The sequence below is a fragment of the Hyaena hyaena genome, unplaced genomic scaffold (assembly GCF_003009895.1).
Source record: "Hyaena hyaena isolate Hyena2069 unplaced genomic scaffold, ASM300989v1 scaffold_277, whole genome shotgun sequence".
In the NCBI taxonomy this organism is placed as follows: Eukaryota; Metazoa; Chordata; class Mammalia; order Carnivora; family Hyaenidae; genus Hyaena; species Hyaena hyaena.
The window spans coordinates 950,308-974,940 of record NW_024080905.1 but is presented as its reverse complement, the minus strand read 5'-3'; the positions used below and the strand labels follow the sequence as shown (position 1 = coordinate 974,940).

Below are 24,633 nucleotides of genomic sequence, written 5' to 3'. Positions count from 1 at the left end.
TATACAGCATTCATCCTTATGTTATTTCCAGACTACAGAATGGTACCTGGCACACATGAAGTGTTAATAAATATGGACTGAATAACTGTGAGAATTTTATGGGAATGACACAATCAGGCTTGCATGTTATAACAATCATTCCGGCAGGGGTTTAGAGCATGGTTTGGAGATAGGTAGGTGTATCAGTCAACTCTGGTACCATAAGAAATTATCATAGATTGGGAGGCTTAAACAACAAACTTATGTTTGGAGGCTGCAGTCTGAGATCAGGACACCAGCATGGTCAGGTTCTGGTGAGAACTCTATTTCTGGCTTCCCTTCTGTGTCCTCACAAGACAAAAAGACTAAGCTCCCTGCTGCCTCTTCTTAAAAAGGGACTAATCCCATCCTGAGGGCCCAACCCTCAGGACCTCATCTAAACCTAAATACTGAATTATCTACCAAAGGCTTCATCTCCAAATACCGGCACACTTTGGGGGTAGGGCTTTAACATGAATCTGGGTGGGATGCAAATCAGTCCGTAACAGTAAGAAAGTAGAAAAACATAGGAGGTGGATGTAATAATTCATCTAAGAGATGCTGAGGTATGAACTAGTGTGAATAATCTTCCTGGGATATTTCTTTTCCTAAACTTTAAAATTATAGATATTTCCTGGAATAACTCCATTTGTACATTGCTACCACTTTTTATTTTTTTATTTACTTATTTTTCTAATGTTTATTTTTGAGAGAAGGAAAGACAGAGCATAAGAGGGTGAGGGGCAGAGGGAGAGGGAGACACAGAATCTGAGCTGTCAGCAAGAGCCTGATGCGGGGCTCAAACTCACGAACTGCGAGATCATGACCTGAGCCAAGGTGGGACACTTAACCGAATGAGACACCCAGTTGCCACAGCTATCATTTTTTAATGTAGAAGAATTTTCAATATGAAACCAAAAACAAGAGGATTTAACATTTTAAAGTTAACCATTAAAATAATTTACAGAATATAGTAAACACATATTTTATAGAAATTATATGATATATAGTCTCTGTATTTTAAAAATTTTGGTCATCTTAAAAGTGCCAACTCCTGCAGTTTCAGTGTTTTAAGGGATAACAGGAAGCTAACCTCAACATACAAACCCATTTAGGTTTTTATATTTGACTTTTATGTTAAACATAACAATAAAATTAAAAGTTCTACATTTAAAAATGTTTATTATTTATAATATATTAATCATAAAGTCCCCAAATAGCTGAAGTAATTCTTTTAGGTTAGAAGACAAGAATAATGGTATCAAGACTAATTCCTTCCTAATCCCAATGCTTGTACATATTGAAGACCAAGGCTTGCACAATTTGATCACTAGCTTATTGCCGGCAACACAGCGAAGTCAGTCTCCTTACGGAAGTACAAAGCACGTCCAAATGCATTTTTACAAATATTCAGCTTGGATGCAGAGCGATTATGATAATATGCCCCAGACACTGCTCAGGGACTTAAGAGGGACAAGTTGTTACTTGATTCTATGAGGCTAGTCATCAAGAACCGGTTTTAGGGGTGCCTGAGTCAGTTAAGCACTCAGCTCAGTTCATGGTCTCACGGGTTGTGAGTTCAAGCCCCACACAACTCAGAGCCTGGAGCCTGCTTTGGATTCTGTGTCTCCCTCTCTCTCTGTCCCTCCCCTGCTTGCCCTCTGTCTCGCTCTCTCAAAAATAAAATTAACATTAAAAAATAAAAATAAAGAACCAGTTTTAGGGAGAGTGTTCTGCTTTTCATGTCGATAGTGATGTCTTAAAATAATTTGATACTTGCCATCATGAAATACAAACAAGCTTTAGGAACTGGCTCCTCAAAATGTTAAGAACCGGTGTTCCTAATTTACTACATATTTTACACTGTTGTGTTTTAACTTTTTCTGCTTCTGCAAGAAGTAGAGGCTCATCATGAATATATTTGGAAAACATAAAATCCATAAAGAACAAAAAATCATCTCAAATCTTACCACTCGGATAGCCAGGTCATAATATTCTCATGTATTTTCCTTTCAGGCTTTAAAAATTGGGAGTATTTTGTCATTTTACATGTTTTTGTAACCCCTGCTTTTAAGAACTTACGTATTTAGATGTCTATGTAAATACAGATCTACATAATCACCTTTAACAGTCGGGGAGTTTTTACATTGTGTGTACTATGATTTACTTGGCCAATATTAATTATAATGGCTTCTTACATTTATTTAGTGCTTACTATATGCTATGCACCTAAGTAAGGGCTTGGTTTCTATTAATCCATCCCATCCTCACAACCCTTTTATTATTCTGCTTCTCACAGATGAGAAAATTGAAGCACCAGGAGGTGATGTAATTTATACAACCTCTTAATATTGGCCATTTTCGTGGTTAACAACGCTTTGATTTTATAAACCACGTTGCCATGAATATCGATCCGTGTTCATGTCTTTAAGACTGTGTTTAGGCTAAATTCCAAAAAGGAGAATTGCTGGGTTCAAAGATTTCATTCTTAGCGGATTTTTGCACACCGATCCTGTCGCTGACAAGTTGTAAATATCTGTTTACACGATACATTCCTACGTGCTCTCATTGAGGCATAATTCACATAACTCCAACTTATGTGCAAGATACTCTTAAGTTCGTTCCTAGTGGGACACAAAACCTCTCGATGCGCCTGAATATCTACATGACACAGACACAGCGTGTTAAATACCTAAAGTTACTCAATCAGCATTTTAAGTTGCTAGGAATCCCTCGTCAATTTCTAGCTCCATTTCTCGGGTTTGTTCTGGATTTCTGCTGGGTCTCGGAAGGGAGGGCGGGGGGTGGGGGCGGGACGGCTATCGCAGACCTTGCAGGGGCGTGAAACTTAGTTTTCCAATCGCCACAACTGCTCAGTGACTGCACAGTTAGTCAGTAGCGCCAACGCCCAGCTAGAAGTGCTTTCCACAGAGATTTAGAAGCCAGGCGTCCGGGAACTCTCGGGAAGGTGCCAGCGTTACCTCAGCCTCTCGGAGGGAGCCCGCGCCCCGACACTCCCCTCTTCAAGGATTCGGGCCAATCGGTTCAGCTCACATGACTCCATCCCACCAAGTTTCTGGTCACCTCAGGCAGCGAACTGAACTCACGGCTCTTTGACTTAGATGACCCCCTCACCCCCCCCCGAAGGAATTTCCATCCCCCTCAACAGGGACTGTAACGTGATGACAACCGACCAAGCAAGGGCCGACCACGGGGTTGGCTTCACACCTCACGCGACCCTTTTTCTTTCTCAGTCTCTGATTCACGCCTGGGCTTGGTAGTCGGCTTCGGCGCGCCTGGAGGACCCCGTCCTCCGGAGACTCTTGGCCAAAGCAAAAGCAGAAAGCGCAGGCATTATTCCTACTCTGGCGTACGACCGATCAAAAGTGGGGGTCAGGGAGAGGGGTTTTATGGTGGGGCCTGATTTGGAGGGGCCGGATCCGGGCAGGTTCTGAGCAGGCAGTGCCGAAGTCGCCCAGGTTCCCGACAGGCTCCGCGCGGGGTGGGGGCCTTGTCTGCGCCTCCGCTGTTGCCGCCGCCGCCGCCGCCGCGGTTGCTGGGGGTCGGGGAGAGGTGGAGCTGTCGCCCAGCCTGTGGAGTCCGTCGCTGTTGCTGTTTTTGCCCGAGGAGTCTTCCCTCCCTAGGTCGCTCCCCGACTCCCGTGGTGTCGAGGGGGAGTCCCCGCGGACGCCTGGGCACGCAGCGGAGATGCCTCTCTTTGCCACCAATCCCTTCGATCAAGATGTTGGTGAGTGCTTCTGCCGCTCCCTGTTCAGCCCGCGCCCGAGTGCAAGCCCACCCTGCCCCGCTGGCCGGGGCCGAGGGCTTCCCCTTTCCTGAGGCTCCTCCTCCAGGAGTTTAGAGGCGGTTGGGGGCTTGGCTCACTCTTTTGGAAAGAAAGGGAACTCAGAGAACCTGTGAAATGGGCCTTGAACTAGGGCTGTGGGTTTCTGAAGGACTGCTTCTGGCGTGGAGGGCCTGGGAGGAACAGCTGGCGTAGCATCTGGTGCTGGGACGGTGCTTCTGGAAGAAGAGAGTTGAGAGCTGAGCAGTCTGTCACCTGGGGTAGGATGATAAGCCCTCCAATAAAGTGTTTCTCTGGACAAATGAACGGTTGGAATAGGAGAATGTTTTAGGTTATTAGCTTCCTTAGGGGCTTAAAAAAATTTTTTTTTTTTTTTTTTTTTTTGGTAATTGTAGAGAGGAGAGAGCTTTGGTTAAAGGTTGACTCTCAAAGGTGTTAGGAGAGATGCAAATAGGATACTCGGAAACAGCTGAAACCGAATTTAGGACCAGATCCCTTGTGCTGCATTTTTCTTTTTTTTTTTTAAAGCCTGGGTCTCAGTACTTTAGGAGGGTGGAAGAGAACCTGAAATTTGAACGGGCAAATTTGTTTTGATCTTGAAATGCCTTTTTTGTTTTGTTTTTCTGTTTTCTGAATCTTTGGTTTTCCATACGGAGCGTAGCAACTCAACAGGTTAGTTTCTTGTTTGTTTTTGGTCAGAGGGTAATAATTACAGGACTTTGAGTTTCCTAGAGAAGAATTTTGAGGTGGTTTGAATGCACTTGGGAACTACTTTGGCATGTAAGTGTGGAATGAAAGCAAGCCAAATACCCTATTTACTGTAGTGAAGAAATAATAAGGACACCCTTTTAGAGTTGCTTTATATTTTCTAGTGTAATTTAATAACAAAAGGTAGGTGTTGAATTTTGCTTTTTAACTCTTCCTTAGAGCATGTCACTGAGTCTTGGAGGTTTGGGTTAAAACTAGAAAAGGGTTTGCTTGGCCACCGCCTAGCTTGTAGTGAAATCATTGGCAAGTCATTTAAGCTCTTTGAGTCCCAGTGTGCTCATCTTTAACGAGTGGGAAGACACCTTCTGTTTGTGATTCAGTGAAATAAAATGTGTAGAGGGTCTGCTAGAGTGCCTTTCTGTAATAGTCACCTACTAAATGATAGCTCTTTTTAGTTCCAGTTTAAATGAATGTCCTAAATCAGCAGTGGCTGGAACTTTGGAGATAGCCAAGAATACTTAATAAATAACTGGCCAATTGTGTTTAATTCAGTAGGTACTTAGCCCACAGTGCAGACCATCCCTGACTCACAATAGTTCGACCTAACGATTTTCAATTTGAGGATGGTGTGATAGAGATATGCATTCAGTAGAAGCTGTACTTTGGATTTTGAATTTGGCTTTTTCCCCAGGAAAGCCATATGCGGTCAGTATGATCCTCTCTGGTGATGCGTGGCTCCCATCTGCAGCTCCCAGTCAGCCACGCACTCATGACCTCACAACCGTTCTGCACCCATATAGCCATTCTGTTTCTCACTTTCAGTACAGCACGCATTAAGTTACATGAGGTATGCAACATTTTACTATAATAGGCTTTATGTTCAATGATTTTGCCCAAAGGTAGGCTAATGTAAGTTTCCTGAGCACACTGAAGGTAGGCTAAGCTAAGATGTGTAGGTTAGGTATATTAAGTGCATTTTTGAGTTAGGATATTTTCAACTTGGTGTGGGTTGAGACCTAACCCCATCACAAGTCAAGGAAGCAGCGTGTGCACAGGATACTGCCTCAGGAACATAAGAGTGATAAATAAGATGCAGTTGCTGCTCTCAAGCAGTTTTATAACATTAAAGTCACTTCTAGGGCTAATGTTCAAAATGATTTTTTTTAGGTTTATTTATTTATTTAAAAAATTTTTTAAAATTTATTTCTGAGAGAGAAAGACAGTGTGAGCAGGGGAGGGTCAGAGAGAGAGGGAGACACAGAATTTGAAGCAGGCTCCAGGCTCTGAGCTAGCTGTCAGCACAGAGCATGATGGGGGGCTGGAAGCCACAAACCATATGATCATGACCTGAGCTGAAGTCGGACGCTTAACCGACTGAGCCACCCAGGTGCCCCAGGTTTATTTATTTTAAGAGAGAGGGGGGCGCCTGGGTGGCTTAGTCGTTTAGGCGTCCGACTTTCGCTTAGGTCATGATCTCTCGGTTCGTGGGTTCGAGCCCCTCGTTGGGCTCTGTGCTGACTGCCAGCTCAGAGCCTGGAGCCTGTTTCAGTCTGTGACACCCTCTCTGACCCTCCCCTGCTCACGCTGTCTCTCTCTCTCTCTGATAGAAATAAATAAAACATTAAAAAAAAAATAGAGAGAGAGGGATGGGGCAGGGGCAGATAGGGGGAGAGAGACGGAGAAACAGAGAGAATCCCAAACAGGCCCTGCCTGTTTGAGTTCCAGCAGGGCTGGAACTCACAAACCTTGATTGAGATCATGACCTGAGCTGAAATCAGGAGTCAGATGCTTGACTCCTGAACCAGTTTCTTCATATCTGCTTTTCAGTTTCCAGAACTTTTATCTAGTTTTCATGGCTGTATATCATCTAGTTTTCATCTACATTCACTTTTAGGTCCTACTGACTTTTTGAAGATGTTCCTATTGGGTTTAAATAGATTTCTTTTTTTTTTAAGTTTATTTATTTGAGAGAGAGAGAGAGAGAGAGACAGAGGGCAAACGGGAGGGGCAGAGAGAGAGGGAGGCACAGAATCGGAAGCAGGCTCTAGTCTCTGAGCTGTCACCACAGTGCCTGCCATGGGGCTCGAACTCATAAACCGTGAGATCGTGACCTGAGCTGAAGTCAGACGCCTAACTGACTTAGCCACCCAGGTGCCCCTAAATAAATTTCTTAAAGTTGAATTCTTTCCCAGTACTTCCATCACTTAGTTCAAACACAGGCTCCTTCAGCCTTCATATTTTCACTTCTGTTATGTTTTCCAGATTTCTTCATGTGCTCATGATTAAGGGCCATCTCAGAATCCAACTTGTTTTTGAGTCATTTCCTGGTTACTCTAGCATAAAGTTTCTTAGTAGTGACACTACTGACATTTTGGACCAGATAAGTGTCTTTCTTAAGGAAGCCTAATGTGTGCAGTGTAGGGAAGTCTATCCTGGGCAGTGGAGGGTGTTTAGCAGCAGGCCTGACCTCTACCCAGCAGAGACCAGTTTGCTGCCTGCTCTCCTCCGCCCATGATTTTAAAAGTTTTGACACATTACTCAGTGTCTCTTGAGGGCACAAAATAGCTCCCAGCTGAGAACCACTCTTTAAGCCTACTGCAATCGTCACCCTTTTTCAAACTCTTGCAATACTTTCATTCTTAACCAAATTATTTAGTACTAAAGACAGTTATATCCTGTACTATATTCCGTAATTAATTTATTAGTTGCAACATAGTAGGTGCCTAATAAATGTTCAGTTGAGAATGTCTCACTTGAGGTTACTAGGCAGTAAGCTTCTTGAGCATAGGAACATTCTTTGTTCCAGGAAAGCTTACTTTTTTTTTTTTTAAATTGTATTTTAGAGAAGGAGAGAGAATGTGTGCCTGCGGTGGGGGTGAGAAAGAGAGAGAGAGAGAGCGAGCATCATAAGCAGGCTCCAGTTCTGGTACTTGGATTAATTTGCTCCAGATGATCCATATATCAAAATATCATGAAAGATTATCTGAGGAGACTTGTCAGAGACTCCCAGTAAATAATCTTTGGATAAAGTCCAATAGACTCTTTTTTACTCTTTTTTAATTTTATTGCTAGTATGGTATGTAGAATATGGTGTGTGAATAAATTTAACAACATTCCTTCTCCCTTTGCCCATCAATGAGTCTGTGACATTAAAGTGTCCTACTAACTCACTTGGTTTAATTATAACAACGTTGTGTATGTACTTCTTCAAAATTAACTGTTTTAAGCTTTATTTATAAGCTGAAATGGTGAATCAGAAATTCAGTATCTGATTTGTATAATGGAACATTTTATACAAAGAGGCAAAATACTGGTCATAGCTTTTTCCTGGAAGAAATGCTGAAATGCGCTGTTAGAACGTGAGCTCTAAGAGGACAGGGAGTTTTGGTTCGCTCAGTACTGAATCCCAAGCATGTAGACCAGTGTCTGGCACTAATAAAACATTTAGCAAACATTTATTGAATAAATGAATCTTATTTTGGATGTTGTATTTCTTGCTCAGTTCAACTGTTGAATTGTAACAACTTATTTCATCAAGCTTTTATTTCACAGTCCCTAGTGACTTCCATCTTGCCAAATCTAATGGTCAATTCCTAGTCTATTTCTTTGTTGATCTCTTACTTTTCCTCTTTGCTATACTTGATTCAGTTGGTTTCCAGGACACCAAACTTTTTCTAATTTGCTGCTTAACTCCTTTTTAGTCTTTTTGCCTTCTCCTTTTGTGACCTCCAAATGTTGAACCAAGCTTTAGGCTCAGTCTAGAAATTCTTTTGACATTTTTCCCCTTGCAGTCTTACTAGACAATTTAGCACTAAGCATTCAGACTCTGGAACTATACTGCTTGAATTCAGTTCCTAACTTTGCTGCTTACCAGCAGTGACTTTGGGCTACTTGCTTAGATACTCAGTGCATCAGTTTCTTTATCTTTAATATGGGCTATTGAGGTAAATGGTTCTTGGTTTTCTTACCCAAACCTCCTCTTTTCTTCATCCTTGGCCTGTTTCAGTAGATGGCACCATCGATATTTCCTGTCACTCATCTCTAATGCGTAGGAGTCGTCATTGATTCTTCTTTTTTCACATTCCATATGCATTCTGTCAGTAAGATCTTTGGTTCTACTTCAATCGCTTCTCCTTTCCTTACCACTATTATCTTACTCCTCCAGTCGTTGATACCTCTTTCATAGACTATCGCATGAGTTTCGTAGTTGGGCTACACACTTGCCCCTACAGTCCCTTCTAAAGTCCAGTGATCTTCTAAAAATCTTAGATAATGTCATTTACCTGCTCAGACCCTCTAGGAACTTCCTATTCCACTTACAGGGAAATGCAGATTCCTTCATGTGACCTACATTTAGGCCCCTTACTGTGTCTCTGATATGATTTTGATTTCCAGACTCTCTCCTTCTAAGCCTCTTGGGTCTGAACACTCTGAGCTCTTCCCTGCCTCTGTCTCTGTATTGTGGTGTCTTCTTTGCTTGCAATGCCTTCCTCCCAGTATTTGAAGATACTAATGTCCATTACATCCTTTAAGACTCTGTTCAAATGAGTTTCAAAGAGAAGTTTTCCCTAATTACCTTCTGTAGAAAAACAAAACAAAACAAAACATTTCTACCCTCTCATTGTTTGCTTGTTCCATTTTATTTTTCTTCACGGTATTCAACTACTTGACATTAATTGATTGATTGTTTTCTGTGTGGAATACAAACTCCACAGGATGAGAACTTTTCATTTCTATCCCTAGTGCCTTAGGAATAGTATCTGATGCATTGTAAGCACTCAATAAGTATTTATCAAATAACGAATTACTGATTTTTTTTTTCATCTCCAGTCTTGTATTTCTATTGTGTGTTCTGTTATCCATCAATCAGAAAACTGAACTTCTTTTCCGGTCTGGTTCTACCTTCATTATAAGGTAAATATTTTACAGTGTACTAGTTATCTTGATTTGAAGCCCTAGAGGCATCTCTGAATTATTACCCTGCCTCTGCTAAATCATGTCTTTGTTTTTGTAATAGTACTTTTGCATTCCTAATCAGAGTACTTTGGACCAGTTCATATCCTATAGACTTGGACATGCTTTTAGTCTATTTTGTTAGTCCATTTAGGATCATAAACCACAGCCAGTTTAATTTTCGTAAATGTTAATGCTATATTATTCTCCTGCAGTATGGTGTGATGGAAACACCTTGGGCTCTGGGTTTAAATGGCAGCTTCAGCATCTGCTGTTAGTAAATGGGCCCAGTATGGACCTGGGCAAGTACCGAAGCCCTCTGAGTTCACATTCCGCCTTTGTAAATAGGGATACAAGTATGTACCTCATGGAATTGCTATTAGCAATATTTATATAAATACATGATGTCCTGATTCTTTACTGAAAATGAATATGCTTCAAATCCAGCCTGTTCAAAATCACATTTAAAGTTTTCTTAAGTATGCTTTTCTTCTGTTCTGACGACTGGTACTTCAGATCAGTCACGTATGTCAAGAATCTGGGAGTCATTCTTGAGTTCTATAGTTGTAATTTTCTTTGTTCCGGACAACAAACACATAGTGTAAACTCGGTGCTGGGCACACTGATCGTGCCCATAAGGGTTCTGGTGTTGGTATAATCTCTGAGCTTTATCTTCCTCATAGCTCTTGCATCCACATTCAGTTTCCCTCCATTCATTCTTTCCATCCTTTCTATTCTCTGCTAGGGCAGGTTTAGATCACTGAGCTCTTCGATTAGTACGTTAGCCTCCAACTGTTACCCTGCCTCCAGTATGTCCCCAGTCATTTTCTAGGTGGCTGATAGTGATTTTTCTAAAGTATAATCATACAGCTCCTGTGATTATAGCATTTCAGTAAATCTACAGCTTTCTACAGCCAGCTTTTGAACTTTTCAGCCTGGGATATAAAACCTTTTAGCATTTAGCTCCTTTTTTACCTCTTCCTCCTCATCTTCCACTGTGTTTCTCAAGGCATGTTTCTTTGTTGGTTTTACACTTACTGCTTTTTCGGGAGTGGATCCTCTGGCCTGGCATAGCCTTTTCTTCATTAGTTTTCATTAGGGTTGTTTTAAAGATATGATACATGCAAAGCACTTAACACAGTACTTGCCATATAGTAAGCAACGGATACATTTTAGCTTCTCTTATAATAAAGTTAGAAATAGCCGTGGAGCCTCTAGAGACTACTCAGATTCTAAAGGGGGGGATTAGTTACTGTGAAAACATGCTTAGGGGAGAAATGGGAGAATTTAGAATATAGGTCGATTAAAGGTCTGATAACCACTGGGTTGAGAAATTGTACTCATTGTTTCTTCTATTTTAATTTTACTTATCCTGTAAGGTATTCTTTGTATATAGCTTTTTAGGTTTTCATTTCTGTTTTTGTGCTTTTCTCGGAGATGCTTCTGTGCTGTTCCTTTGATGCCTTCTGGTTCCTTTCTGGTTAGTAGAGCTGCAGCTTGCTTTTCTTTGTAAACACAGTTTCTAGTGATCAGTGGAGATAGGGACAGAAGATGAAAAATTGAAAAATTGATACCCATAATCTCAAAACGACAGTAATTTCTTTAAGACTTGCTTTATCCATTAGCTATTTTTGATGAACTCTTGGCATCTTCAAGCTGATTGACTTTTTTCCCTATAGCCAGAACGTGATGGATAGTCATCCTGTCAGCATTTCTAACCTCCCCAAATCTTTTATTAAATTTTTAAGAATGTTTATTTTAGAGAGAGAGCGCAAGCACATACAAGTGGGGGATGAGGGCAGAGGAAGAGAGAGAGAATCTTAAGCAGGCTCCACGCTCATTGTAGAGCCTGATGTGGGGCTCCATCCCACACTCTGGGATCATGACCTGAACTGAAATCCGGAGTCAGACGCTCAACTGGCTGAGCCATCCAGGTGCCCCAATTTAGCCTAATTCTTAAGGGCCCTAGGATTTTCATAATGGTGAATGAGCACTGGCTTCAATTTAAAGTCACAAGCTGCCTTAGCCTCTAACAGAGGATCAGCCTGGCTTTCAAAGCTTTGAAGCCAAGCATTGTCTTCTCTCTAGCTATGAAAGTCGGAATTGGCATCTTCTGCCACTATAAGCCTGTTTAGTCTGCATTGAAAATCTAATGTTTAGGGTAGCCACCTCCATTATCTTAGTTACGTCTTCTGGATAACTTGCTGCAGCTTCTACATCAGCACTGGCTACTTCACCTTGCACTTTTGTCTTACGGACATGGCTTCTTTTCTTAAAGCTCATGAAAATTCTGCTGTCTTCAGACTTCTACAGACTTTCTTCCCTGTATCAGCCTTCAGAGAATTTGAAGAGAGGACATTTCTCTGGGTGAAGCTTTGACTTAAGGGAGAGTTGTGACTGGTTTGACACCTCTCCAGCCACTAAAACTTTCTCCATATCAGCAATAAAGCTGCTTCACTTTCTTATTTGTGAGCTGGAGTACTCGAGTAGCACTTAAAATTTCCGTCATGAACTTTTCCTTTGCATTCACAACTTGGTTAAGTGTTTGGTTCAAGACACCTAGCTTTTGACCTTTCTCAGCTTTTGATGTAGCTTCCTCACTAAGTTGAATCATTTCTAGTTTTTTTTTTTTTAAAGTAAGATACATGTGGCTCTTCCTTTCACTTGAACACTTAGAGGCTGTTGTAGAGTTATTAATTGGCCTAATTTCAATATTTTGTGTCTCGGAGTAGGGAGGCCCAGGAGGGAGAGAGAGATGGGAGAATGGTCATTCCGTGGACAGTCAGAACATATACACTTTATCTATTCATTGTCTTGGAATGGACACAGTTTGTGATGATCCAAAATGGTTAACAATTGGCAACATCAAAGATTAGTGATCTTTGTATACAGGCATACGGGGGAGGTATTGTGGACTGTTAGAGACCACTGTAACAGAGTGAGCATTTCAGTAAAGTAAGCCAGATGATTTTTCTTGTGTTTCCTGGTGCATATAAAAGTTATGTTTACACCAAACTGTAGTCTGTTAAATGTGTAATAGCATCACCCCTAGAAAGCAGTGCACACAATTAAAAAAAAATACTTTATTGCTATAAAGTGCTCACCATCATCTGAGGTTTTAGCAAATCATAATCACTGATCACAGATCACTATAATAGATATGATAAAAAGTTTGAAATATTGCAAGAATTATCAAAGTGTGACACATGGAAAAATGGTGCTGATAGACTTGCTCGAATCTTGGTTGCCACAAACCTTCAATTTGTAAAAAAGAAAAAAAAAAGAAAAAGTATCTGCAGAGTGCAGTAAAGTGAAGTGCAATTAAATAAACTTTGTATTAGGGTAAGTAAGGATAATTTGAGGCTAAAGTGAGATCATTGTGTGAAGCTTTGAATTCTTTAGAAGCAAGTCTCTGTTTTTGCTTGTCACTTTTACCTTGTCTACACAACCTTTTTTTGTTTTTGAAAATAGTTTTGATTTTGCTATTCACAAAACCATGTTGATTTGTTACTAATAGTTTTTATTCTTCCTATTTGAAAAGATTCGTTGTTTTTGTCACTGATAAAGAACTGTGCTACTGCTCATGTTGATCCTGAAGCAGCATCAATAAATAATTTGAATACTTTTAGAGTTCCGAAATGGGTTGTGTTTCTGATCTATAGAAGTTTGAGTCAGATCTTGATCCTGTCTGTACATTGAAGAGTAAAGAAAGTAGGTAGTACGTGAGTTTTCAACAAATGGGCTGATAACTGTCCCATATACTCCTCTGAGTACAATTTACTTCAGAACTGTAAGAACAGACTTCATTAACAGATATAAGCAATTTATATTTGATCAGACATAAAAGTATCATTTCTAGTTAACTATTGACTTTTTAGTAAGTTTAATTTGTTTTTAAAGCTTATTTCTTTTGAGAGAGAGAAAGAGCATGCTTGTGCACGAGAAGGGAAGGGGGAGAGAGAGAGAGAGAGAGAGAGAGGAGAGAGAGAAGAGAGAAGAGAGAATCACTAATAGGCTCCGCACTCATGGGGGCTTGAACTCCTGAACTGTGAGATCATGACCTGAGCTGAAATCAAGAGTCGGATGTTTAACTGACTGAGCCACCCAGGCACCCATAAGTTAAGTTTTATTAAGCTTAGCTATTATATTTTTTTAAAAGGTGGTAGAATTTAAGATTTAAGTGTTTTCTTGTTTTTGCTCTATGTTTTGGAATGCATAAACGCACTGTCTTTAAAAGGCCTCCTTGGCTACCAGTCATTAAGGATGATGAATAAATTATTTAAATACACTATCAGATCAAAGTAATGACTTGATTTCCTTTTCTAAGATGAAGTAAATGTTAGACCTGAGGATATTGATCAGGATGACTTGCTCAGTTTTCTTTGGCTTCACAGGAGTTGGGGGTCCATAGGGTAGGGCTCTGGGTCTCCTCAATTAGAGCAGTTCTCCCTGGATTTGGTTTACGTACTGAGTTTCTTTGGAGGTAAGATTTTCTCATAAAAGAATATTGAATAAATGTGGGTGACTGGTCTTTGTCCCTGTTTCCTTAGAGGGAGCCTATAAATCTTTGGAATTTCTTGACCGATAGGCGCATCCTATTTATGATGGGCCCCGTGGACGGTACCTTAATTTATGCTAATGAGATGACTCAGCATGGAAGCTGGTGACTCCAGGAAAACAACCTTGTGATTAGATGGTTGAGACTTTGAATCGGATATTAAGCAGACTCCCAAGGACGGGTAGGAGGCCTGGAGACTGAGTTCCAGATGGTGACTGCTCATACCTTCATAACTAAATACCAGTAAATACTCTAGACATCAAATCTTGGTTGAGCCTCCTTGTTGGTGATACACATTGATGTGCTGGAAGGATGATGAGGGTACAGAGACGTTGGATTTGGGGTCATTCCAGACTACCCTGTGCAAGAATCTCTTCTCTGGCTGGCTCAGATTTGTATCTTTTGTAATAAAACTGTAATCATAAGTGCTTTTCTGAGTTCTGAGTTGTTATAGTGAATTAATGAACCTTAGGGGATAATGGGAACCCCTGAATTTGTAGCCAGTTGGTCAGAAGTGCATATGACCTGGGAACCCCTGAGCTTGTTGCCTCTGTCTGAAGTGAGGGCAAACTTGTGCAGTTCTGTGCCCTCAACTGTGAACAGAATGAACTCCTGGTAGGTAGCATCATGGTTACCTTGTGGAGGGTTTTCTGTACTAAAAAGTAAAATTTGAAAATTATTGAAGTAGATGCTATTAAAGGTCTCTGTGTTTCTGTGACTTTTATTGATTCATACTGTGATTGTGTAAGTTTAGTGTTTATTGAGTACTTAGGCTGAGAACATGAATATTGAAAAAACTGCCCAACGTAGAAATTGTTACTATTTTCAAGGGGTTTACAATATGTTATGTAAGCTTGAACAGTGACAGGTAAATTTGATTCCATTATCCTCTTGGCATATACTGCAGCCCAAATGAAATTAAACAGAATTTCAACATTTGCTTTCTAAATAACTTTGGTTTCCAGAGTAGTGTTTAATTTCTCATTCTGCTTTCTTCTCCCTCTTTCAAATCATTTTCACATATGGATAGTAGATTCATTTTTTTCTAAAAATCCCAGCTCTGATTAGATTAATTGTTTGCTGGAGACTTTCTTGCTCTTTGCTTCTTGAATTAATACAAACACATCATCCTGTATTTTAGGTTTTTCAGTGGTTCTAACCTTTCATAGTCTCTATTGTATCTAGCCTAGACTCTCTGTTGTACTTTTCTTCTGGTTTCATAATTTCACTCTTTACTGTAGTTACTGTATATTTACTGTACTTAAATAGAAACAAAAGAGTTTATTATTAATCTTGTTCTCTCAGCTTCTAAGTATCAAGAAGCCTTTCCTGATTCTCTTTTTCTCTCCCCCCAGGTCTTTACCTTTTTTTAAGCTTGCTTCGGGCTTTCCATTTTTTTCTGTGACGCTTTTTCTGTCGTCTATGTAGGTCTCTATCTGCTGGTTTCATTTCTTTTTTTAGAGTCTAAGCTACTTCAGATGGAGCCTGGCATAGATTAGAAACTTATTCCATTTTGTTGAATATCTGTCCAAATTTTATAATTCCCTGCAAATAAATTACCATACCAAGATCTTGTATGTTTTGGACATTTGTATTCTTTTACAAGGAATTCATTTGTGTAGATAACCTGCTTTTGTTATTTTCCCTATTAGAAGAGGGTGAGATGACTAGATGTCGGTACCCACTACTCATCGATTATAAGCCAGTGCTAGTCTCTAGTGGCAGTGACTAATTGGTAGGTGTTGCTCTATCCCTTGGGGCTGTGCTGTAGATCAGAAATTGTAAGCCTACAAAGAATTTGAGAGTTGGCTGCTTGCCCTTTTCTGCTTTAAACTGACTCTGACTGACCTTCTGCTCTCAGTGGTAGATCAAAATGGGGGAAATGAGTATCATTGTCCGTTGAACCAGGCAGCAGGGCATTGAGGGGACGTATTATCACCAAGACCAACCCTTACAGCAAAGAATCTCGGTGTGGATCACCCCTCATCCATACCATCTCACCACTAATCCATCTTAGTTTAAAAAAATGAAAATGTTAGCGGGGATCATGGTGATGCTGTTTTTTAAAACTATCTGTTCTTTAAATTACAGTGCTCCCGGGGCGCCTGGGTGGCTTAGTCGGTTAAGCGTCCGACTTTCGCTTAGGTCACGATCTCGCGGTTCGTGGGTTCGAGCCCCGCGTCGGGCTCTGTGCTGACTGCCAGCTCAGAGCCTGGAGCCTGTTTCAGTCTGTGACTCCCTCTCTCTCTGACCCTCCCCTGCTCACGCTGTCTCTCTCTCTCTCCTAGAAATAAATAAAAACATTAAAAAAAAATTATAAATTACAGTGCTCCCATCAACATTGGTTATGTCTGCTTCTGTACAGATTTTGCTTCAGGTTTCTTTTCAAGTTTTCTCCCTCCTACATAAGCTCTTGTTTTCTCTAACTTGCCTGCTTGCTTTGCTTTGCTTTGCTTTACTTTGCTTTGCTTTGCTTTGCTTGCTTGCTTGCTTTCTTTTTCTTTCTTTTCTGTATTTGTTTTGTCTTTTCTTGTATTTTCTATGTTGAAAGATTTTCTCAGATGGGTGATAATCCTGGTTTGCTCATGGTTGATACTAGAGAAATAGAAAACACGTTAGAAGCTGTGATCATGTGGCATAGACTGAACTTCATTATAGGTTGATCTGGTATGCCATTTACTGTGGAACTTCCCTCTACCCCTGCATATCATGATCTTGAGTATGTTTAGGTGTTTCCTCTTGGGCTGACCTGGAATCCCCAGAGAGAAGTCCTATAATTTTCTCTCTGAGGGTGAAGGTACAAATGAAGGTGAGAGGATGGAAAAGAATCATTTCTGAGATGGCAGGTATTTGATGCGGGGTGGGGGTGAGATTCAAGGCCACTCACTCCCAGCCCCCCACTTCTAGAATTCACTAGGATTCACTGGATTCAATGTGTAACAGCCATGATTTATTACAGTTCAGTCAGCAAAGGGAAAGGGCACCTGTGTGAAGTCCAGGAAGACCAGGCACAAGCTTCCTTGGGTCCCCTGCGTAGGATATACATAATTCCCCCAGCAGTGAGCTGGGACAGCACATGTGAAATGTTGCATCGAGGGACATTCCTTAGAGACTCAGTGCTTGGGCTTTTATTGGGAGTTGATCTTGTAGGCATACTCAACTTGGCACAGAAGTGAGATTCCCACGAGGAAAGCAGCAAAACCATAGTGTTCAGCAAAAACCATAATGCTTGTACAACCAGTTTAGACATTAAGGAGTCAGTCTTCTCAGTTCTGAGGATGGTGGGATCTCTCCCTAAACCCAAGTTCCTATACACAGGCCATGCTTGCAAGCAGGCCCTTTAAAGGATACCAGTCAGGCACGCCTCTGTGTGAAACTCTTTTCTGCACAGCAAGTGTCAGCATTCATGCGGTTACCTAATTCCTCTATTTATTAATTTTTAAAAAATGGACTTTTATTTTTTAGAGTGGTTTTAGATTCACAGAAAAATGTAGCAGAAGGTACAGCAGTTTCCTATATCCCTCCTGCCCCCACACATGCACAGTCTCCCCAACTATCAACATCTTGCAACAGAGTGGTATATTTGTTATAGTCTCTTAACCCACATACGCCCATCATCATCACCAAGTCCACAGCTTACATTAGCATTCACTTTTGGCGTTGTATCTTCTAAGGGTTTTGACAAATACATAGTAACATGTCTACCTCTGTAGGCAGAGTAGTTCTATAGCCGGGCAAAACCTGTGTGCTCCCCTGTTCCTCTTGCCTGCCTTCCAGCTCCTGGCAACCACTGGTCTTTTTTTTGACTGTCTCCATAATTTTGTCTTTTCTAGAATATCATATAGTTAAAAACATGTAGTATCTGGCTTTTTCAGATTGGCTTCTTTCACTTAGTAGTATGCCTTTAAAGTTTATGTCTTTTCATGGCTTGTTAGTTCATTTTTTTTCTAGCACTGAATAGTATTTCCTTGTTGTAATGTACCTTATTTTGTCCATTCATCTACTGAAGGATGGATGTCATGGTTGCTTCCAAGTTTTGGCAATTGTGAATTAATCTGCTATAAATATCCCTGAACAGGAATAGCTTTCCATTTATTTAATTCTTTGATTTCTTTTATCAGAGTTTTGTAGTTTTCATCATATAGATCTTACATGTATTTTGTAGATTTATACTTAAGTATTTTATTTTTATTTTATTATTATTTTTTAATGTTTATTTTTGAGAGAGAGCGAGACAGTGCGAGCAGGGGAGGGACAGAGAGAGAGGGAGACAGAATCCAAAGCAGGCTCCAGGCTCTGAGCTGCCAGCACAGAGCATGACATGGGGCTCAAACTCACGGACTGAGGGTTATGACCTGAACCAAAGTCAGACACTTAACTGACACATGCAGGCACCTCAAGTATTTTATTTTTTGAGTGCTAATATAAACGGTATTGTGTGTTTAATTTAAAATTACACTTCTTTGTTGCTCATATATAGGAAAGCTATTGGCTTTTGTATAATTAACCTTGTATGCTACAGTTTTGCCAAAATCTTTTATTATTTCTAGGAATTTTTGTTGCTGATGATGTTTTTGGATTTTCTATGTAGATTAACATGTTGTCTGTGAGGAAAGGCAAGTTTATTTCTTCCTTCTTAATCTAAATACCTTTTATATCTTTTTTCCTTTTTTCCTTTCTCCTTTTTTTTTTTGCATTAGCTAGAGCTTCCAGTATGGTGGCAAAAAGATTTGGTGAGAAGACATCCATGCCTTATTTATGATCTTAGTGGTAAAGCTACTAGTTAAATATAGTAGCCACCATTAAATATATTAACTATAGATTTTTTCACAGATGTCCTTTATCAAGTTGAGGAACTTCCCTGTTTTTCCTAGTTGGCTGAGAATTTTTATCATGAGTTCTTACTTTTTTAAAAAGTTTTTAAATATTTATTTTTGAAGGAGAGAGAGACAGTGTGAGCAGTGGAGGGGCAGAGAGAGAGACACAGAATCCGAAGCAGGCTCCAGACTCTGAGCTGTCACCACAGAGCCTGACGTGGGGCTCGAACTCATGAGCTGTGAGATCATGACCTGAGCCTAAGTCCAATGCCCAACTGACTGAGCCGTCCAGGCGCCCCTAGAATGAGTTCTTAGACTTTGTCAGATGCTTTTTCTGAGTGTGATGATAAGATCATATGATTTTTCTTCTTTAGCAGAAAATCCAGAGATGGATTACACTTATTGATTTTTGCATACTGAACCAGCATTGCCTACCAGGGATAAATTCCTTTGGACTATGATGTATAATTCTTTTTATATAGTGTTAGATTTGATTTGCTAGTATTTTGTTAAGGATTTTTGCATCTATGTTTATGAGAGATTCTAGTCTATAGTTCTTTTTCCTAGTAATGTCTTTGTTTTGGTAGTCGGGTAATACTGTCTTCATAGAGTGAATTATTCCTGCTTCTGTCTTCTAGAGGAGATTATATATAATTGGTATAATATTTTCTTTAAATGTCTGGTAGAATTTACCATTAACCTCTCTGTGCCTGATGCTGTCTTTTTTGGAAGGTTATTAATTACTGGTTCAATTTTTAAGAGTTTTTTTTCTCTTTTTTAATTTTGTTTGTGTGTGTGTGAGAGAGAAAGAGAGAGAGAGGGAGAGATTTGGAGCAGAGGAGGTGCAGAGAGGAGACAGAATCCAGACTCCAGCTTTGAGCTGTCAGCACAGAGCCCGACACGGGGCTCGAACTCACGAACCATGAGATCGTGACCTGAGCTGAAGTCGGACACTTAACTGACTGAGCCATCCAGGCACCCTATTGATTCATTTTAAAAATAGATATAGGCCAGGGCGCCTGGGTGGCTTAGTCGGTTAAGCGTCCGACTTTCGCTTGGGTCATGATCTCGCAGTTCATGGGTTCGAGCCCCGTGTCGGGCTCTGTGCTGACTGCCAGCTCAGAGCCTGGAGCCTGCTTCAGATTCTGTGTCTCCCTCTCTCTCTGACCCTCCCCTGCTCACGCTGTATCTCTCCCTTTCTCCTAGAAATACATAAAACATTAAAAAAAAATAGATGTAGGCCTATTCATATTGTCTTTTTTTTTTTGGTATGTATATAGGGTGGCAGATGTCTTTCAAGGAATTGATCCACTTTAGGTTATTAAATTTGTGGACATAGAGTTGTTCATAATTCTTATTTGTGGTTTTCCAGTACTGCTGAGCAATTCTCTGATTTTCAGTGGACAGCTGACCAGTATCCCACTAATTTAACTCAATTCTAACACTATCTATCTGCCTGGAAATAATATCCAGATTCCACAGGTTAAGGGCTCTGTCCCACAAAACTGCCCTCACTCTCCCCTTCAGATGCCAAAGTCTAGGATATGACCTGTGCTTCTTACTGATTGGCTATAAATTGGTGGTTTCCATGATCCCCTCAATATTACTGAGCCATAGTAATGTTCACACAATATTCTTTTAATGGTCACAAGGTCTGTGGAAACATCTGCTCCTTCATTTCTTATATTAGTTATTTGTATCTTCTCTTTCTTTTTTTTTCCCTACTATCAATTTTATTGATCTTTTCAAAGAACCAAATTTTGGTTGTATTGATTTTTCTCTATTTTCTTTTTTCAGTTTCATTGATTTCTGCTCTAATTCTTCTGCTTACTTTGGATTTAATTTGCTCTTCTCGTTTCCTAAAGTGGAAGCTTATGTTAGTGATTTTAGATTTTTTTCCTAGTGTACGCATTGAAAGCTACAAACTTTCCAGTATGCATAGATTTCAACTATAATATGAATTTTGATATGTTGTTCTTTCATTTTCATTTAGTTTAAAATATTTAAAAATTTCTCAAGATTTCTTTCTTGATTGTGTATTACTTAGAAGTGTGTTGTTTAATCTCCATGTATTTTGTGATTTGCTAATTTTTTGTTAATGATTTTTCATTTAATTCCATTTTGGTCTTTGAACAGACATTGTAAGATTTCTAGTCTTTTAACCTTTGTTATCGTGTGTGTTATGGCCATGCAGTGTATTTGGTGAATGTTTCTTATGAGCTTGAGAAGAATGTGTATTCTGCTGTTGTTGGATAGTCTGTAGATGCCAGTTATATTCAATTGTCTGAATTACATTCAATTATATTCTGTAGCTTTGAATGCATACATTAGGAAAAAAATCTGTATTGTTGAATTCAGCTATGTCCTTACTGATTGATTTTCTGCCTGATGGATTTATCTATTTTTTGTTAGAGGGCTGTTAAACTCTCCAACTGTAATAGTGGCTTCATTTATTTATCTTTGCAGTTTTATTATTTTTTGACATTGTTATATTGATATTCTGTAGTTAGGCATGTACATAGTAAGGATGCTAGGTCTTTTTTGGAGAATTAATCCCTTTACCTTATGTAATGGCTCTATCCCTGATAACTTTACTTGCTCCCAATCTACTCAGTCTAAAATTAGTATAGCTACTCCCACTTTCTTTTAATTGGTGTTAGCATGGTATATCTTTCTCCGGCTCTTTATTTTTAATGTATATGTGTCTTTGTATTTAAAGTGGACTTCCTGTGCATTTAAAGTGATTATTGGTATGGATGGATTAATATCTGCCATTATCTGTTGTAATTTTCTAGTTGTAGCCCTTGTTATTTTTTTCTATTTTTCCTCCACTCTTTTTTTTTTGCCTTTTGTGATTTTAAGGGAACATTTCATATGATTCAGTCTTCTCTCATAGCATATTAATTATACTTTTATTTTTGCTATTTTTAGTCGTTGCTTTTTTAAATAACATTATACCACTTCATTGGTAGTGCAGGCAAGTGAAGTGAGTAACAATATTCACAATTCCTCCTTCCTTTTCTTGGTATCCTTGCTGTCATTTATTTCACTTTTATGGAAACACACATACACCCCATCCTATATCATTTTCTTCTTTCTGAAGAACTCTTTTTTTAAACATTTTTTTGCAAGGTTAGTTTAATGGCAACAAATTTTTTTAATGATTCTTTGAGAAGTCTTTATTTCTGCTTTCCTTTTGAAGAATAATTTAACAGGGTACATAATAGTGTACCACCCTTGGTGGTTATTTTCTCTCATTGCTATTTCACTCCATTTCCTGCTTGTTTGCATGGTTTCTGAGATGTCAGATGTAATTAATATGTATACTCCCATATAGACAAGGTATTTTTTTCTGCTGATTTCTGTTTTCTATTTTTTTCTTTATTGATTTTTGCAGTTTGACAATGATATAACTAGGTGTAGTTTTTGATACTTATTGTGCCTGGTGTTCTTGGAGCTTCCTGGACCTCTGGTTTGATGTGTCACATCAGTTTGGGGAAATGTGTTGTTTTGCTTCAAGTATTCTGTTTTTTTCCTCTCTGCTATTTCTTTTTTCTTTAAAATTTTTTTTGTTTCTTTTGGGGGGCGAGAGTGTCAGCACAGAGCCTGACATGGGGCTCAAACTCACAAACTGAGATCATGACCTGAAGTCAGACAGATGCCTAACCAGCTGATCCACTAGATGCCCCTCTTCTCTTCTATTTCAGTTATGCCTATGTTTTACTTTTTGTAGTTTCCCACAGTTCTTGGATGATCTGTTTCAGGTGGGGGTTTTTTTGTTTGTTTGTTTGTTTTTGTTATGTTTTTTCCCTTCCAGTCATTTTTTTCCCTCTTGCTTTTCAGCTGTGGAAGTTCCTCTTGACATATGCACAAGTCCAGAGATTCTCTCCTCAGCCATGTTCAAGTCCGCTTATGAGCCCCACACAGGCATTCCTTTCTGTTAGACTGGTTTGGTTTCTAGCGTTTCTTTTTGATTCTTTCTTAGAATTTGCATTTCTTTGCTTATGTTCTTCATCTGTTCTTGCATCTTGTCTCCTTTTCCCGTTAGAGCTCATAGCATATTAATCAGAGTTTTAAAAATTCTTTTTCTGATAATTCCAACATTCCTGTCATGTGCTAATCAGATTCTGATGTTTACTCTTCAGACTTTGATTTTTGTCTTATAGTGTGGCTTGCTGAAAGCTAGACAGGATGTAATGGTAAGATGTTAGGTATGGAGAAGTGTTGTGTAGTCTGGTGGGTAGGTATTCTTTATAATGAGTCTCTGCCCCTGAGGTGTGAATTTCTCACCTGCTCAGCTTTCCCTCCCTCTTAGGTGGGAAAGGATTGCTAGATGGGCTGCAATTGGGTACTCCCCTTACTCACATGAATGCTGGAGCAGGCTGGAGTTGGGAAGTTCCGTAACCCCAGATGGGTTAATCTCGAGTAAGACACTAGTTGGGTAGGTGCTAGTTAAAATAATTAACAGGTAGGCCTTGTTAAGAAGAGAATACTCTGGTATATCTCACAATGGTAATCGTCTCCCTTCTGCTGAAAGCCAGAATATTTTCTCTGATACCCACCTTGAGATCCTGGGAGAGTGTATGGTAGTCAAATTTACAAAAATGCAGTGACCCCCTTGTGTCTGGGCCCCTTTGGGATTTTAACTCCCAGAACTGTGCACACTTAGCTTCCAGCAGTTTGTCTGTTAAAATTTAGATCTGTGGTACTGGTTTCTGATGATGTTTCTGCTCATGGCTTTCTGCTCTCTCATTTTCCAACGTATCTGTCTTTCTGTGACTCTGATTTTGGGGGCAGCATTTGTCCTGTGACCCCCACTTCTGAGGGATCTAAGAAGAGTCGTTTATTTTTCACTTTATTCAGTAGCTTTTTACTTGGTTGGTTGGAGTGGTAACTTCCAAGTTCCTTAAATGCTTTATTGGAAACTAGAAGTAATTCCTTACTTTTGGTGCTTATGTGTCAACTATGCCTGTTAGAAAAACTTTGCTTTATCTTCAGAAAGCATATCATTCATTTACTCAGGTGGGTGGGGGAGAGGTGATTGCTAGAGCTCTTGAGTGAGGGAGGCTAAGTAGGTACCAACCTACACTTCCAAGAGCATTAGCCCTTTCTGCCTAAGTCCTTTCTCCTCCACTGTCAGCTGCAGGCATTACCTTCTGCTGCTGGTATTTGACTCTTCTGAGGATGCAGTGGTGTAAAACAGGCTGGTTCTTAAGCTCTTTTGTTACTGCCAGTATATGACTTGCCTTTTTTGGGTCTTCTAAGTAGGTGCCATATATCTATATTGTTACATAGTTTTTGAGGTATTGTTGTTTATTTTTTTTGTCATTGTGTGTTTGCCTTAAAAAATTCTTTTACTGTAATTAAGGGAGGGAGCTTAGTGAGTGAGATGATGGGCTCAGTCTGTGCTACCTCTGTTGATGTTTTTAATTTGTCAAGTTTTTATTTAATGGAAAATACGCAGTTAGAACTTGGTTTTCTTTTGTTCATTTTCCCCCTTCCCCCATGTCAGACATGAAAATCAACAAAATCATATAATTAATTAATTTTATTACCTGAAACATTTTGGTAGAGATTTGTCTTGTTTCTTCATTGGCAAGTAAAGCTAAGAATTATTTGATAATGAAGGTATTTCTTCTTTTAGTCTTTCTGTGTGTGTAAAGGGGTAGAGCTGTATGTAGTTTTTTTTGTAAATAAGTATCAGTGGCCTGTTTATTATATTAAGTAACAAGCAACTGAAGCATGTATGGGGGAAATGATTATAATGGATAGTA

General features: G+C 39.6%; 1 protein-coding gene across 1 annotated transcript in view; it reads left to right on the top strand.

Annotated features, from left to right (window-relative positions):
• The first annotated feature begins 3,542 nt into the window (after positions 1-3,542).
• The window catches only part of STAM (signal transducing adaptor molecule), an 87,881-nt gene continuing 66,790 nt past the window's right edge, over positions 3,543-24,633 (top strand). The window contains exon 1 of the mRNA XM_039245886.1: positions 3,543-3,766. Within this exon, the coding sequence (XP_039101817.1) occupies positions 3,727-3,766 (40 nt within the window). The 5' untranslated portion in view covers positions 3,543-3,726. The remainder of the gene's footprint in view (positions 3,767-24,633) is intronic.